This window comes from Pezoporus occidentalis, unplaced genomic scaffold (genome assembly GCF_034315485.1).
Source record: "Pezoporus occidentalis ecotype Australia unplaced genomic scaffold, CSIRO_AGI_Poc_V1 ctg299, whole genome shotgun sequence".
In the NCBI taxonomy this organism is placed as follows: Eukaryota; Metazoa; Chordata; class Aves; order Psittaciformes; family Psittacidae; genus Pezoporus; species Pezoporus occidentalis.
In genome coordinates, this window is record NW_026914929.1 from 342,071 (window position 1) to 357,124 (window position 15,054).

At 57.7% G+C, this 15,054-nt stretch overlaps 3 protein-coding genes across 8 annotated transcripts; 1 reads left to right on the forward strand and 2 right to left on the reverse strand.

The window, feature by feature from the left end:
• Positions 1 to 21: 21 nt before the first annotated feature.
• On the reverse strand, positions 22 to 7,465 carry BORCS8 (BLOC-1 related complex subunit 8). The gene is made up of 6 exons (XM_062626864.1): positions 7,439 to 7,465; positions 7,348 to 7,390; positions 6,063 to 6,175; positions 2,195 to 2,259; positions 1,437 to 1,544; positions 22 to 538 (listed from the first exon to the last, which is right to left on the reverse strand). The coding sequence occupies exons 2-6, from the start codon at positions 7,382 to 7,384 to the stop codon at positions 496 to 498; spliced, it is 366 nt and encodes a 121-aa protein (XP_062482848.1). The 5' UTR covers positions 7,385 to 7,390; positions 7,439 to 7,465; the 3' UTR covers positions 22 to 495.
• A 16-nt stretch (positions 7,466 to 7,481) lies between these two features.
• RFXANK (regulatory factor X associated ankyrin containing protein) lies at positions 7,482 to 11,961 on the forward strand. Of its 5 annotated transcripts, none has more exons than XM_062626866.1 (10): positions 7,482 to 7,715; positions 7,972 to 8,186; positions 8,370 to 8,438; positions 9,089 to 9,169; positions 9,261 to 9,326; positions 9,483 to 9,583; positions 10,515 to 10,640; positions 10,984 to 11,050; positions 11,179 to 11,259; positions 11,602 to 11,961. In XM_062626866.1, exons 2-10 carry the CDS (start codon positions 7,979 to 7,981, stop codon positions 11,946 to 11,948), a joined length of 1,146 nt encoding a protein of 381 aa, XP_062482850.1. In that variant the 5' UTR covers positions 7,482 to 7,715; positions 7,972 to 7,978; the 3' UTR covers positions 11,949 to 11,961. The 5 variants fall into 5 exon arrangements, with proteins under 5 accessions (XP_062482850.1, XP_062482852.1, XP_062482854.1 ...); XM_062626868.1 differs by having other exon boundaries at positions 11,355 to 11,745; XM_062626870.1 differs by lacking the exon at positions 11,602 to 11,961 and adding an exon at positions 11,380 to 11,517.
• Positions 11,962 to 12,456: 495 nt separating this feature from the next.
• On the reverse strand, positions 12,457 to 13,912 carry NR2C2AP (nuclear receptor 2C2 associated protein). 2 transcript variants are annotated; one of them, XM_062626872.1, is made up of 5 exons: positions 13,758 to 13,912; positions 13,542 to 13,632; positions 13,342 to 13,447; positions 13,038 to 13,105; positions 12,457 to 12,792 (listed from the first exon to the last, which is right to left on the reverse strand). In XM_062626872.1, the coding sequence occupies exons 1-5, from the start codon at positions 13,796 to 13,798 to the stop codon at positions 12,676 to 12,678; spliced, it is 423 nt and encodes a 140-aa protein (XP_062482856.1). In that variant the 5' UTR covers positions 13,799 to 13,912; the 3' UTR covers positions 12,457 to 12,675. The 2 variants fall into 2 exon arrangements, with proteins under 2 accessions (XP_062482856.1, XP_062482855.1); XM_062626871.1 differs by having other exon boundaries at positions 12,457 to 13,105; positions 13,342 to 13,474.
• Between the last annotated feature and the right edge of the window lie 1,142 nt (positions 13,913 to 15,054).

Consider the following 15,054-nt stretch of genomic DNA (forward strand, 5'->3'; position numbering starts at 1 on the left):
TTTAGACACAACTTTCTTGTGTTTTCTTTTATTATTGTTCTCCCTGAAACCCGATTCAGTGGCTCCCTGGCACACTCATGAAACCCTCTCCTTGCAGAATGCCTCCTGAACAAAGCCAAAGCGTGCCTGCATTACATCGTTCCACAGCCACCCACAAAACACTGAAAGCAAGACCTAGTTTTGCAGAGATATCTCTGTGGCTCAGAGGTAGAGAGAAAAATGCCTCATAGCAGTCTGCCATTGAAGGGAACTGGAAAGGACAAGCACAGAACCACCCCGTTTCCCTCTTGCAGAGCAAAGGGACAGAGCTGCCCCAAAAAGCACTCCCCAAAGCAGCAGGGTTTGCCTGCTCAGGTGCACTCGTTACTGGGAACAGAAGGGGGCAGAGGCCTCGGTGCAGCTTCACAGCTTGAGTAGGCGGTTTCTCCCTCCTCCCTGTGGCTGGAGAACATGGGGCTGGGCTGGAGAAGGCAGCAGAGGATGGCCAGTCTTGAATCAGGAACTGGCTGGAGGATTCTTGACTTGTGGGGCAACAGCGCTGTGAAAAGAAAGAGAGGTCACATCCAGCAGGCAGGGAGGACACAGCAGCCATAGGGATGCAAAGAACCAGGGGCTCTCTCAGATAAAACCTCCCTGCTTGCAGCAGGAGAGTGGCTTAGACAAGAAGGGTTTTCAGAGCGCTGTGTAACTACAGAGCAACACACACGGGCCCCTGTGGGTGGCGAGCAATCTGCAGCCACACCACCACAAACCCACTCAGCACCGCTCTGGGCTGTGCAGAGCGTGACCCTGCCAAGCAGGCAGCAGGGAAATACAGAACCTGGACCAGAGGTGTCTGAGCAAAGTCGTGCTGCAGACACAGAGGCTCTGTTCACTGTGGTGGGTTTGTTCAGGGGTGGGCACTTGGGAATTATCTCACTCCTACCCCACCAGACTCCAAAAAGGTGGAGGGAGGGAGCAGAGACACATACATTGGACTCAGGCAACCTGCTGCAAGATATTTTAGTAGCTGTAGTTCAACTGCAACCATACAGAAACGCCTCATCATTCTGCTACCACTTATCTCTGTGGGACTCCGGGCCAAAAGAACCATACATGTGACAGAGAACAGCCTCACACCTACCCCATCTCAATAGCATCATCTCACTCCAAACGCTTTTGACAGAACAAAAATATGTTTTACACAACCAAACATCCCTTTTTAAATAAGGAAATAAATTCTTTTCTAGTTACCCTTTTATAAACTGGATCATTTGCTTCCCACTGAACAAGGCCAGGAGATCACTGGAAAGCAAGCAGTGTGCTCTTTCAAATAACAGCCTAGAATCCTGTCACTGAGAGAACCTCTTGGTCTATCTGCACTGCACTGTGTCACCAAGGCCTCTGCCAGCCAGGGTGGTCACTTGGGCAGGGGCAGTGGCACATCCCCTCGTTACCTGCGGCCCTGGGCAGCGTTCAGCTGCTCCTTCATGGCTATGGCGTGTTTGAGCAGGCTGTCAATGCTCTTGAAGTACACAGTGCTGTCAGTCATGTTCTTTATGGCACTGAAAGACAAAGGGGGGGGGGACGGGGACGACACGGAGGACAGTCAGTATTTCCAAAGGCGTTGTGGGTTTGGAGCACACACTGACAGAGAGGACTGGCAATAAAACCCTCAACTTCATAGAATCATAGAATCCCAGCCTGGTTTGGGTTGAAGGGACCTTAAAGCTCATCCAGTTCCAACCCCTGCCATGGGCAGGGACACCTTCCCCTCGAGCAGCTTGCTCCAAGCACCCTCACAGGGAAGAGCTTCTGCCTAAGAGCTCATCTCAGTCTCCCCTCTGGCAGGTTCAAGCCATTTCCCTTATCCTGTCCCTACAGGCCCTTGTCCAAAGCCCCTCTCCAGGTTTCCTGCAGCCCCTTTAGGCACTGGAGCTGCTCTAAGGTCTCCCCTTCAGGAGCCTTCTCTTCTCCAGGCTGACCCAGCCCAGCTCTCTCAGCCTGGCTCCAGGCTTCTGTCTCCCCTCTGGCAGGTTCAAGCCATTCCCCTTGGCCTGTCCCTACAGGCACTGCTTTTACCCTCACCCTGACTGTGCTCTCTCAGCTTACACCAGGGAGACACCAGGGAACCACAGGCAGCTTCCTGCTTTGTTTCTGCCACTACACCTCTACCTGTGAACACAACCCTCCTGCTCAGAGGAGGCCCCTGTACCTGCAGGCATACTCCACCGTGTAGATGGCTCCTTGGCTCTGCTCCTCCCAGCTCTGCATGTCGGACTGAAAGAGAAGACAAGGCGACACCATGAGGCGTGTGCTGGGCAGACACAGCCACACACTAGCATTTAAGGGACATTTATTGTGTGTATTTCTGGCAGGGCTCCTAGTTCAGGCCAACTCTTTGGATACTGTGGCAAAATTCCCCTTGGCTTTAGCTCTTTTAGCCCATGAGCCAGCTGAGAGCCATGGACAGTCGGACTGTGAGCAGCCAGCAACGGAGCTGAGTGCAAGGGACCAGCTGGATGTTTCGGAGTACTTGGATGCCCTGGTGTGTCCAGCCCAGCAGGCAGCTGGAACTGACACAGCTCCCGTGGAGTTCAGTCCTCAGTCCTCCCTGCAAAGCCAGGTAAAGCTGCTGGGAAGTTCTTGTTTCAGCAGACCTGCCATCCACAAAGGTTTGTACAGCATCCCTGTCCTCCCACCTGCTCTGAACCCCCAGCGCCTGCTCCCAAGCAGCAGTCAGCACCGTGTCCTTCCCGTCACGAGCTGGAAGGCACCCTGTCAACTGGGCACAAACTGAAGCAGTGCTGCACACGGCCAGTCCTGGCACAGGACAGAACTGGGCACTAGCTCCAAGGAAAGGGAAAACCAACCAAACACCACAAATCACAATGAGAGCACAGCTGAATTCAGAGCTCAATAGATACCTATTGCAAAAGCCCTCAAGTAGTCTGGGCACTCTTGAAAAATACATTCTCATGGGAGCTAATTCTCCCATCTATTCTGCTGGGTCTAGTTACAAGCCAGAAGAAAACCAAGGGCCTCTTTCTGTGAGTGAAGGAGGTGGGGTAGGAGCTTGGACTCCATCCAAAATCATTTCTGCTGTTCAAAGGCTGTCCTCCATCAGGACGCTTGACCACAGAGCCTGAGACCACAAAAGAAACAAGCCTGTACATGCCACGCTCCAGGCAGTTCCCTGCAGGACCCACACCCCACAGAACACCACGACTGCCCCGTCGCTGGGACCACGCGTTGAGTGCAGAGGCAGCTGCAGAGGATGCACAAACTTCCCTGCAGCTCCTCCCCCTGCTCTCCCCAGGAGGTCCCAGGTGATCTTGAGCAACCACGTAGGCCCCATGGCTCAGGTGTGGGTGTCAGCCTGTGCCCTGCCGCTGCCGAGCACTGGGACGTTTCCCATGATCAGAGGCAGTGATGGCTGTTCCCAGCATTCCCACCACTTCCTGGGATTTTCATGGCCTTAATTAGGAACAAGAGCCTTTCCCTTCTTAATCTTTCCTTGATGTCCTTTCTTCAGATTCCCAGGCTATGCCCTTGGATGCAGTTTAAGAACTAAAGCCAGCTATTAATACACAACAGCACTACTGATTTATTACTAATGCTTGGGAATAAACTAATGAGGAGCTGTAAGCTCTCCAAAGAGCAGAGACATGCAGCCAGGCTGCTCTGTGTGGAGCAGGACTCAGCAGCACAGTCTCAACGTGTGGAGGCAGCAAGAGCCTTCACCAGGATCTTATCAGCGAGGTGGTAAATCTGCTCAGAGATGGGAGGAAGGTATTAAGATTATTGTTTTCTCAAATCACAGCAAGTTGCTTGTTGTAAAGGCACGAGGGTGATCTTCTCCCTGCAGAAACTTTTTTCCCAGCCCCCTCCTTCCCAATTTTTCCGAGGCTTAACCCTGGGAATTTCAAAGGCTGCATCTCAGGACCATTCACAGCCAGAGGTGGAGTTGGTGCATGGCTGAAGGAAAGCTGGAAACCACCAATAAATCCCATTTCCTTTATACATTACCTACATCTTGGGACTAAATTACTTAAGAACAGATCCATACAGAACATTTCTTTTTCTTCTTTTCTATTCTGAAGCATTTAAAGCACTTTAAAGCCTTTGCTCTGATCCAGATCAAACCTGACAGCGTGTTCACGGTGCACAGCCCTGCTGACACCCTCCTGTTCCAGTCTCTAACCACAAAGCCAATGGGCTCTGGCAGAGCAACCCAAAATATCCATCCTCATCTAATGGAATGCTGTGACCATGGCCCTGAGCACATCCCTCCCTCCTGGGGTTTGGCTGCCTGGGCTTGTCAGGCTCGGCCTGTTCACTGCAAACAGCAATGCCTGAAACCGGGATAAAATGAGAGTGGGATCAAGGACAACAGAGAGAACCTGGCCACCAGCCCACTGCCAGCAGCTTGGCAGCACAGGCCTGAGTTATGTTTAATCCTCCCAGTTCCTACCAGTTATCAGCAGGGAGGAGAACATGGGAAGCTGATGGGGCTGGAGAAAATGTCCCTCACAGCATCTCTATTCCAGCTGCCACAAACCATTTTCTTTCCATTCTCTCCCAGCTCTTGCCACACTTCTAACACTGGAGAGGCAAACAGGCACTGGGGTGACACCAGGGCACCGTGTGATCAGTTCAGCTTTGTCCTGCCATGCGCTGTTACTGCAGGGAGCTCTTCCTCGTGTGCCAAGGCCACCGCTGCTCCAGCTGGGTTAGAGAGCAGAGCAGGAGGGAGGATGCGAGGCTGAACATGAAGGCATTAAAGACCAAAGGGATCTGATGCTTGTGAGGCTGCAGTCACACAGGGGGTCCAGGGTCCTCACAGATGCTGCTGGCATTCACAGGACAGCGTGACCTCCTTTCTCAGAAGTGAAAACCAGCAACAATTCTGGCTACAAAAGAGGATTCTCTGGGAGGGCTGCAGTTAGGAAATTAACTTGGATGAGCCAGAGAGGTCACAGAACGCTGCAGATAACTGCAAAGAGCAGGGAAAATGAGAGAACCAAAGGTTTTCAGAGCCTTAGCCTGGCATAAACCCCACTGCTCAACACCACTCTGCGTCTGGCACCTTCACTCAGCGCTGCTTCCATTAGTGCTGCTGCGATGTCCCCCACCTTCATCCCTGCTAGGTACCGCTCAGGGATGGGAACTGATCTCTCTCCTCTGCAAGACTTGTCATACAATCTGCTCCATTTCCTTTTGTTCAGGACACATTCCCTGAAAGTGGGACTATCCTGATTAAATGAAAGCAAGTGACAGCTCAGGAATAAGATTACAACCCTGTCTCCTGCATGCCAGTGGCACAAGCAGCACGTGCTGTACACACACATACATCTCTATACACCAACCACTGCATACAGACACCTATATAAAACATTAATAAATAATTGAATAATAAAGTGTCACAATCCAGGTTAATTTGGAAAGCAGGGCTGTAAAGCAAAGGTGAAAAATGGGGCCTGACAGTGCATTAGCATAGACATGAAGCAGTAATCTATTCATGAGACATCACTCCTAATGAATCATGACTGGCAGAAGAGGGAGAAGGACAACAAGGCTGGCATTAAAGAGGCTGTGCTCTGGAGGAAAGGAGGAACACAGCTGTGAGATGCGATTCATTATCCTGCTTTGCTTCATGTGGGCTCTTCTCAGTTGTCTCTTCACTCTCCCCCTTCCCTCCTCTCACCCTCCTCCTTATTTTATGTAGGAAATAAAAACCTCCCATTGCAGGCGGGGGTAATAAGACTCAGCATCTCCCTCCTGCCTGTACAAAACAGACTACTCCTTTCTCTTTGTCTCCATGCACAAATCCAGCTGTGAGAGCACAGGATCATGGCCGCACTCTCAAGCTGCTTTTTGACTGGGGTCCACAGGTAAATTTGCACCGTTCTCTCTAGTTCACACCAAGCTGGGGTCCTGCAGCATCTCGTACCCCAGAGGCCAATTTCCTCCCTCCTTCCTGCTGCCCCTTAGGGAAGTGAAGCAGGGACAACAGGACAGGTCAGGAGAGCACTTTGTGCTTGAGTGTGGCAGCTCTGGAGGCCAAGTGGAGCCCAACTCACCTTGTGCTGGGCGAGCTCGGGGAGAGACCTGCGCACGTGCTCCTGCAGCCGGTACAGTGCCACCGAGGGCTCGTTGGCCAACACGTACATGCTCTCCGTGAACTTGTCTGTGACTGCAACAAGAACAACAACAGGCATGGGAAGAGGAGAGCTTGGGATGTCTCCCATCCCTTGGCAGAGCCAGCCTGGGATGTCCCCCACCCCTTGGAAAAGCCAGCCTGGGATGTCACCGCCACCATGGTCCCTTACAAGCTCTGGTTGTTCTGGTTTCAGGGTTATGCCTGTCATTGACCAGTTTGAAAGGGGGCAAGAGCTGAGCAGAGCCCAGGCTCTGCTCCTGTGCCTGGCTGGGAATGCTGCTTCTCCCAACCTGTCTTGCTCAGGGCATCCAGGGGGGTCCCGCTGCTGCTCCCCAGGGTGATGTCCTACAAAAGCCCATGGAGGAGGCTTGGTGGCTGCCAAGCAAGGAATCTCTGCTGCTGTTCTGAGGTGGCTGCTGAGCCTCTTCCCCTCCTTACACTCCTCTCATCCTGGCTTGGGCTCTGTGCAGGCCCCACTCCACATGGGAACATCTTTCCAACTGAGTCACAGCTCTGACCCCTCTTTCCCTGCAGGTCCACAAGGAGAATTACCAGCGCCTGATAATTAAAAGCCCAAACGCGGAGCTTGTTTCATTGCTCATAGCAAGGGATGCTCGGGGAGTATTTGCGCCGGGCAGAAGCAGGACAAGTGCAGCTCCTGCATCAGTTTTGGGTTCCTCTCCTCCTCCCTTCGGAGCTTTGGTTTCAGTGACAACCGCTCGGGCGCCCCGGGTCTGTGATGCCAGCATACGGGGGAGCTGCAGCGCACAAACGGGCACGAGCTTTGCAGGACGGATTCTGCCCCCCGGGACAGGCACAGCCGCCGTGTGTCCGTCCGACACCAGGGACCCAACGGACCCTCGCGGCGGAGCAGGCAGAGGACGAGCCAGAGCAGGGCCGGGCTCCGAGGGCCCCCACGGCTCTGCCCCCAGCTGCGGGGTCCTGCCGGGCCACGTCGTCCCCTGCCTTGTCCCGATTTACAGCTCCCTATCGCGACTACGCCCGCGGGGCCTTTCTGGGCTCTGCTGTGACCGCGATCCCCAATTATCAGCCACTGAATCGCCACCTGGGGCCTTCCCACCACTCGCAAGGCCCTCTCGTGACTTCTGCAGCCGCTGCAGAGCGCCCACGCCTTGTCACGACCAGCAGGGCCCTGTCGCGACCGGTGCTAAGGCTGCCGACCCCCACCGAGACCCCGCTCGCACCTTTCTTCACCTTCAGCTGCATCTCCGGCTCCTCCATCCCGCCCGTCCCGTCCCGTCCCGTCCCGTCCCCTCCCGTCCCCTCCCGCCGCTGCGTCCGCTTCCGCCGGCGCCTCCTCCTCCCTGCAAAGGGCCCCGGCTGGAAACAGCGCCCCAGCGCCACCGTTCCCCCAGCGCTGCCCCCGGCGCTGTGCGGGACAGCGGGGCCCGGAGCCGCCCCCCCCCCCTTGGAACCGTCCCACCGGACACTTCACCGCTCACAGCCCCGCCACGAAGGGCAAATGCTGGGGGGCCGGGCCCCGCCGCGCCGCGCCGGAGGAACGGGAAGTGCCCGGGCAGGACGCGGGGCCCCGCGGCGGAGGATGCCGGGGGTGAGCCCGGGGGCTCGGCTGGGCCGGGCCGGCCGGCGGGGGATGGCCGCGGGTTAAGCGAGGACGGGTCCCTCCGGCCCGCCCTGGCTCGGCCGGGCTCCGGTCCTTGCCCGGGGCGGGGGGCGAGCGGGAGGGGCGGGGGGCCCGCAGGCCCTGGGTGCTCCGGTTATCGGCAGTCCTCTCCCCCGCCTCCGTCCGCTCCGCCCCCCGGGCTTCACCCCTTTCCCCCCGCTCCTAACGCTCTGTTGTGTGGCAGCTGCCCCATGGAAGGTGAAGGAGCAGCGGCTCGTCCCGAGGAGACCCCCCCGAGCGCTGGGGCTACGCAGGAGCTCCCGAAAGAGGGTGAGAATGGAGCCGAGGGAGCAGCAAGCGCAGAGGAGCTGGGTGCGAGCGGGGACACGGGGGACAGCGGTGCCCCCGCCGTGTGTCTGCAGCCGGACCTGGACGCGGCGCGCTGGGGCCATGGGGATGGTGAGTGCTGGGGGTGACGGGGCTGTGGTGGGGCCAGTGCGCACCCAGCGCCTGCCCCTGTAAACCGGGATCACCTCTGGGGTGCTTGCAGTGAGGGCTGGGTCTCGTTGTGCCACACGACGGGCCCAGGCTGCTCCCCGGAGAGCTGCACCAAGGGCCCCAGCGGCTGTCCCGGTTTTGCAGGTGGAGCAGATGCGCTCACGAAGCCCGCCGTGGACGAACAGAAGAGCACTGAGCTCTCGGCTCTTGACAGTGAGTGCTGCAAAGCCTGGTGCTCAGCACAGCCCCACCGGGCTCAGCTGGGTCCCTCATCCCTCAAAGAGAGCTGGAAAACAGCCTTGCTGCTTCTGGTCCCTCCCATGACATGGCAAGGCCAAATCCAAATCACCTTGGTGATGTCTTGGCGCTGGCAGTGAGAGGTCGCTGCAGCTCCATGGAGTGGAATGGGAAATGGCAAACTCTTCATGTGCTTTCCTAATGAAACCAGGACTCGTGTGTTGAAAACACATTGAGATTTCCAAGTGGAGCTCTTGAGGGGTAGGACGTATGAGGATGAACATGAGTGTGTCCCTCATGTGCCATTATGCCATTAATGCCAGATCCCTGCCTTCCACAGTGCCCCAGATGGACCCTGCCCCTCCTTAGGCAGCTCTTGGGGCTGGTTTATTTTCCCCGCTCAGCTGCGGGTCCCTGTGGCACCGCTCAAACCTCATCTTGGGTTCAGTTGCAGGGGAGTAATTTCTGGTTTGCACAGCTCAGTTTTTGCCAGGGACAGGAGGGAACAGCTTCAGATCACGCACAGGAGACCTGAGCGTGCAGGAGGCTTTTGGTCTCGAGTCAGTGTGGTTCCTCTCTGTGCACGGAGGAGACGTGTCCTGACTCTCTTCTCTCTCTGGGAGCAGGTTTCCCCTTGAAGCACTCGAACACGCTGACGAACAGGCAGCGAGGGAATGAGGTCTCAGCCCTCCCGGCCACGCTGGACAGTGAGTGCCACCGCGCCTCGCACGCCCACAGGCAGTGGGTGCTGAGCTGGGGGGTGTCTGATGCCGATGGGTGAACTCTTTCTGTCCCCAGCGCTGTCCATTCACCAGCTCGCTGCCCAGGGGGAGCTCAGCCAGCTCAAGGAGCACCTTCGGAAAGGTACCTGTGGTTCTTCGGGTTCTTGCCCCAGATCATGCCAGGTCACTTTCATAAACCCTCAGCTTTTTGACAGCCTTTGCTGGGTTTACTGGGAGGATGTGGAGCAGAGGGGGCTTTACCCTTCCTATCTCTCATGTCTCATCCATGTTTGTGCAGGCGAGAACTTGGTCAATAAGCCTGATGAGAGAGGTTTCACACCGCTGATCTGGGCTGCAGCCTTTGGAGAGATTGAAACGGTCCGGCACTTGCTGGAATGGGTAAGACCACACTTATGCAGCACCTTGTTAACAGAAGACCCAACCCCCTTCCAGTCCCAGTGGCTGCCAAACTGTCCAGCACCATCCTGGCACTGTCTCAGACAGTCTTTCCCATGGCACCAAACAGGACACGTTTGCAAAGCAAACGGCTTGGGCGCTGTCAGATGCTCCTCCCCATTGGGCTGTGAGCTAAGTCAAGAGCATGAAGAGACTTACCTCACAGCTAGCAAGAACTGTTTGTAATTAAATATCTGCTTATTGGTAATTTGAGATCAGGCTTGTCACTGGGGCCCTGTAATCTGCCTGCAAATGTGCTCACCGAGGCATCATTGCAGCTAATGAACTCATTGCTGCAACATCCTTGAGTGCTGGGCTTGCAGTCAAGGACCGTCTGGGGGTAAGCAGGAACCAGATCCTCCTGTGCTCTGGATCAAGCTGCTCCCCAAAGCTCTGTCCCATATCCAACCATCAGCAAGCACTCACAGCTCATAAGCACTGCCCGAACCCTGTTACTGTATTAGCAGCAAGTCTGAAGTGCATTACTAGAGAGACAAACAGAACCCAAAATAAATAAGGTGGTATATTGATAAAGGGCATAATGAAGTCCAGGAGAGGTCTGTGGTGGCAAGGGCTTGGAGGACAGGGAGGTTTTCTATGTAAATCAGTAATAAAAGAGACAGTGGATACTGTACAGGCATCTCGATAGGGCTGGGAACACCTTGACTAGTGATGGGTTCCTGAGTAATAGGAACCACATAAGGCTTCATTTACTGACACTGGAGAAGGGCTTTCAAGTCCTCACCTGAGATGCTGCTGATGATTAAAACACACCTGGTTCACTGGGAACATGTTTGCTGCCTCTGCCTTCCGCGACCCGGCTCCATCACAGCACCCTGGGGCTCCTTCACCCTAACGCTGGTACCGTCCCCAGGGTGCTGACCCCCACGCGCTGGCGAAGGAGCGGGAGAGCGCCCTGTCCCTGGCCAGCATGGGCGGCTACACCGACATCGTCACCTTGCTGCTCGAGAGGAACGTGGACATCAACATCTATGACTGGGTGAGTGCCCCGCTTGCCTGCTCAGGCAGTTGTGGTAGGAACCATAGGTTTGGGTTGGAAAGGGCCTTAAGATCACACAGTTCCAAACCCCTGCCATGGGCAGAGACACCTTCCACTAGAGCAGGCTCCCCAGGGCGCATCCAACGTGGCATTCCTCAGTTGTTCGCACTGCCGGTGTTTCCAGCCCCAGGGACACAGTGCTCGGAACTTTGTCTTTCAAATGACACAATTGAAGTTATTGTATAGCAAAGGGAATAAAACCTTTCCTGGGAGCAGCAGGAGCTGGGTGAAGGCGGCCCCACGTGAGGCTGGCAGTGACCCAGCCCCTTCCCTTTCCCTGCAGAACGGCGGCACTCCTCTGCTCTACGCCGTGCGTGGCAATCACGTCAAGTGTGTCGAGGCCCTCCTAGGTAACGGGGAAGCTCTGCTCCCTGCTGACCACCTCAACACGCCTGAGCAGCTGCCCAAGCACGGGCACCTTTTGGGCGTCCCCTCACCCTGTGCTGACTCGCAGGGGACTGATCCCCACTGCTTGCAGCTCGTGGCGCTGACCTGACGGAAGAGGCAGATTCTGGCTACACTCCCATGGATCTGGCTGTGGCCCTGGGACACAAGAAAGGCAAGTGTCCCCCCCCTGCCTGGCAGAGAGCCCTGAAAAGCCTCCAGGCAATTCCCAGCTTCCAGCCCCGCTTGGGGCTTTCCTTGACTCTCCAGCACAGCTCCCTGCTCTGCCATGCAGAGAAACCAAGCTGAAGAAATCAATGGGTCCTGTTCCCTTTGGTCCCCCTCCAAACCAGAGCTGTGCTGGAGATAGGGTGGGGACACAGGAGATAGGGACAGATCCTTGGATAAAGGAGTTCTCCAGCCTCCCACTGGAAAACAGGGTCCTGCACACAGCAGTCCTGGCTTTTCACAGCCTAGCTTCCCCGTGTCCCTTCTCTCCCCTCCGTTAGTTCAACAGGTTATGGAAAACCACATCCTCAAGCTATTTCAGAACAAGGAGCTGGAATGACAAAGGCTGCTCCTGCTGCAGCTTCAGCACTGCTCCCACCTGGCACAGGGCTCTCCTCTGGGAACACCATGACCTTACCCAGCCATTCTGGAATGGGCAGTGGCGTGATGCTTCAAGCAAGGAGGACATGGAGGAAGCTGGGAACTGCCTGTCCTGGGTGCATCAGTGCCTCTTCTGGAGGTGACACAGCCATGAGGCCTCGCACCAGGGACACTCTTCTGCTGTGTCTGGGCTCAGCTGCTGTGCTCGTGTTTGCATTCAAACCATGCAAACAGGTATCATGTCCTTGGAATTAAACCTGAAAGCAGCCGTGTGGAGCCCTGTCCTGTCACAGCTGCCAGGCCCTGATCCAGCACCAGCTACTGGGCAGCCATGAGGGGAACTGGGCCAACCAACCTCTTCAAGGCCTGGTATTCCTCTCTGGAGCTGTCTCTGAAGAGGGAGGCTCCCTCTTATGCCCATAAATTGCCAAGCCCTCCCTCCACACAGTGCCAGTGCTGTAACCAGCCAGGGAAACACCCACAGGCAGGAGCAGAAGCCAGCAGGAGCCATCACCCTGCCAGCCAGGAGCACAGCACAGCCCCAGCTGGCAGCCAGCACGGTGCCATCCTGCGCTGGAGCCTGCGAGGCTGCATAGAGCTGCTCCGAGAAGTTCAGGGGTGGTTGGGAAAGGTGAGAGACAGCCAAAGCCCAGAGCCCACAGAGGGGACACCTCTCTTCTGCTCCAGCCATGCACCAGCATGGCCATGGCAAAGCCATGGGTTCAGTCCCAGGGTGCCACTTGCCCAAGGAGCAGCCAGGAAGGAGCAGGGACATCATTTATTCATCCAGTCACACAGGCTGTGTCGCACCATGGGCTCAAAGTCCAGCCCATGGATCGCTGCACTAGTCTCCCTCTGTCACTGCCATCCCATGGGACAGGGGGTTCCTCTCAGCGCCTCGGGGTGCAGCTGGGGGCTGTATGTCTGTCCCCCCCTCCATACGGGGCACACAGGCAATGGGGAGAAGCGCCCCTGTGCTCCCCTAGAGCCTCTCCCCCAGCACCCCGAGGTGATACACAACGATCCTCCCAAAGAAGTCAGTGCTGTTCTCAAACGTGATCTTCAGCTTATCCAGCACCGTCTCCTCCACCTGGAATCTGTGCGGGGCCCGTAAAGGATTGAAACAGGCAGGGGGGTGCCAGGACACGTGGAGACCCGCTCCAAGGGGTGCACCATGGCTGGGGATGTCTGGAGCAGCTCCAGCTCTGCTGAGCAGCTGCAGCAGCAGCCCCCACAGGTCTACATTTAAATCACAGCTCTGCTGTAGCCCCCCCTGCCCTCCACCACCTCGGGGGGCTCTGAACCCCTCTGCCAAGGGGCTCGACGCAGCCCAGCAAAGGATATCTGCATGGCGTTGCTGTCCTTGGGGTACAGGGTGGAGATTCGCTCCAGTTCTTCGCCTGCTTTGCACCCTGCAGAGGACAAAATCCTCCCGGTGCCTGCTCTGCTGCAGGGCCAGGACCAGGTCCCCATCTGCTTCCAAAGCATCCCAGAGAAGCCCAGGTCCTTGCTGTTCACCCCCCTCTGCTCCAGCCCATGGCCTCAGCCCTTCCAGCAGTTTGGGAACAGCTGACAAATACCCTTGTGGGCTGTAGGTGTGGGTAAACTGAGGCAGAGGGACCCCTGTGCCCCCAGCCCGGCTCCTCACCTTCCAGTGTGCACAGCTGGCTGGAGAATCCCCCCTGGAACTGGATGTGAAGCTGCGAGATCTTGACAGAGCCGGGGAAATCCAGCGTGACCCATTGGCACGTGCCCTGGGGGCAGGAACGACACCAAGGGCTCTGTCACAGTGGGGACAACAGGGGGTTCACCGTGTGCACGGCTCCCATCCCACCCTCATCCCCAAACCTGGTCCGAGTTCCAACACGTCTCCTCGCTCGCATCGAACATGTGCTTCTTCCCAAAGTGCTTCACATCCCGGTTGAGCACGGAGCTCACCCTGCAGGGACACACGATGGGGACAGCGCCAGTGTTGGGACACGAGTCCCCTGCAGGGACTCAGAGGCCCCTCCCGGCAGCGGTGGCCGCAGCACCCCGCTGCCCCCCCAAGGGGCCGGGACTCACCGTGTGGCAGTGTCAGAGCAGATCAGGGGCTCCAGGGGCATCGCTGCCTGCAGAGAGACAGCGAGGGGTGAAAATGGGGACCCCCAGCAGCACTGGGGACATCCTGAGCAGCACTGGGGACACTCCAGCAGCACTGGGGATACCCAGCAGCATCAGAGGCATCTGGGCAGCACTGGGGACCCCCAAGCAACACTGGGGACACCCCGGGCAGCACTGGGGATCCCTAAGCAGCACTGAGGAGCCCCGAGCAACATCAGGGACTCCTCAGTACTTGGAACCCTTGAGCAGCACTGGGTATCCCAGGCAGCATTGGGGACCCCCCCCCGAAACATCACAAGGGACGCCCAGCAGCATTAGAAGCATCCGGGCAGCACTGCGGAACCCTTAAGAGCCATGGAGACCCCCGGGACCATGGCAGCACCGCCGGACCCCGCTCCTGCTGCGTCCCGCGCCCATCCCCGTCCCCTCCGGCCGCCCGCACTCACCGCCCGCCCGGCGCAGGAAGAGGCGGAGCACCTTCCCCGGGACCCACCCCCCCCGACCTCCGCCGCAGAGCTCCCCCCCCCCCCCCCCCCCCGGGCTCCGGGGACCTCCGGCAGCAGCCGCCGGTGCTCTGTGCTCTCCGGCACCCCCTGAGCCCCCCCCCCCGCGTTCCAAGGCTATGGGGGGGCTGCACGCAGGGCCCCCCCCATGCAGCACCCCTGGGGGTGACCCACCCGGTGCTTCACCCCCTCTGCAAAGGCCTCGTCCCCCCCAAACCCCGCTCCCGGCCCCTGCAGCGTTCTGGGGGTGTTTCCCCGCCCCGGCTCCAGGGGGACCCCGCCGGGCTGGGGTTGGGTGCTGCGGGTGGGTGCCCGGTGCCGTCCCGGGCCATCGCGGTAGGTGGCACTGTGGGAGCGCGGCTCGGAACGGCAGCGGCGGAGACCGCGGGGAGGGCAGGAATCCCTGCGCATCCCAGCGTCCCTGGGCACCCCAGCGTCCATCCTCGCATGCTCCAGCATCCCTGCACAGTGGGGTATGCCTGCAGTTGGAGCATTCCTGTGTGCTCCAGCATCCCTGAAAGCTCCTGCAGCCCTGCACACCCCAGTATCCCTGTGCACCCCAGCATCCCTGAAAGCTCCTGCAGCCCTGCACACCCCAGCATCCCTCTGCACCCCAGCATTCCTGAACGCTCCTACATCCCTGTGCACCCCAGCATTCCTGAACGCTTCTACATCCCTTCGCACCCCAGCATCCCTGAATGCTCCTGCATCCCTGAACGCTCCTACAACCGTGCACACCCCAGCATCTGTGAATG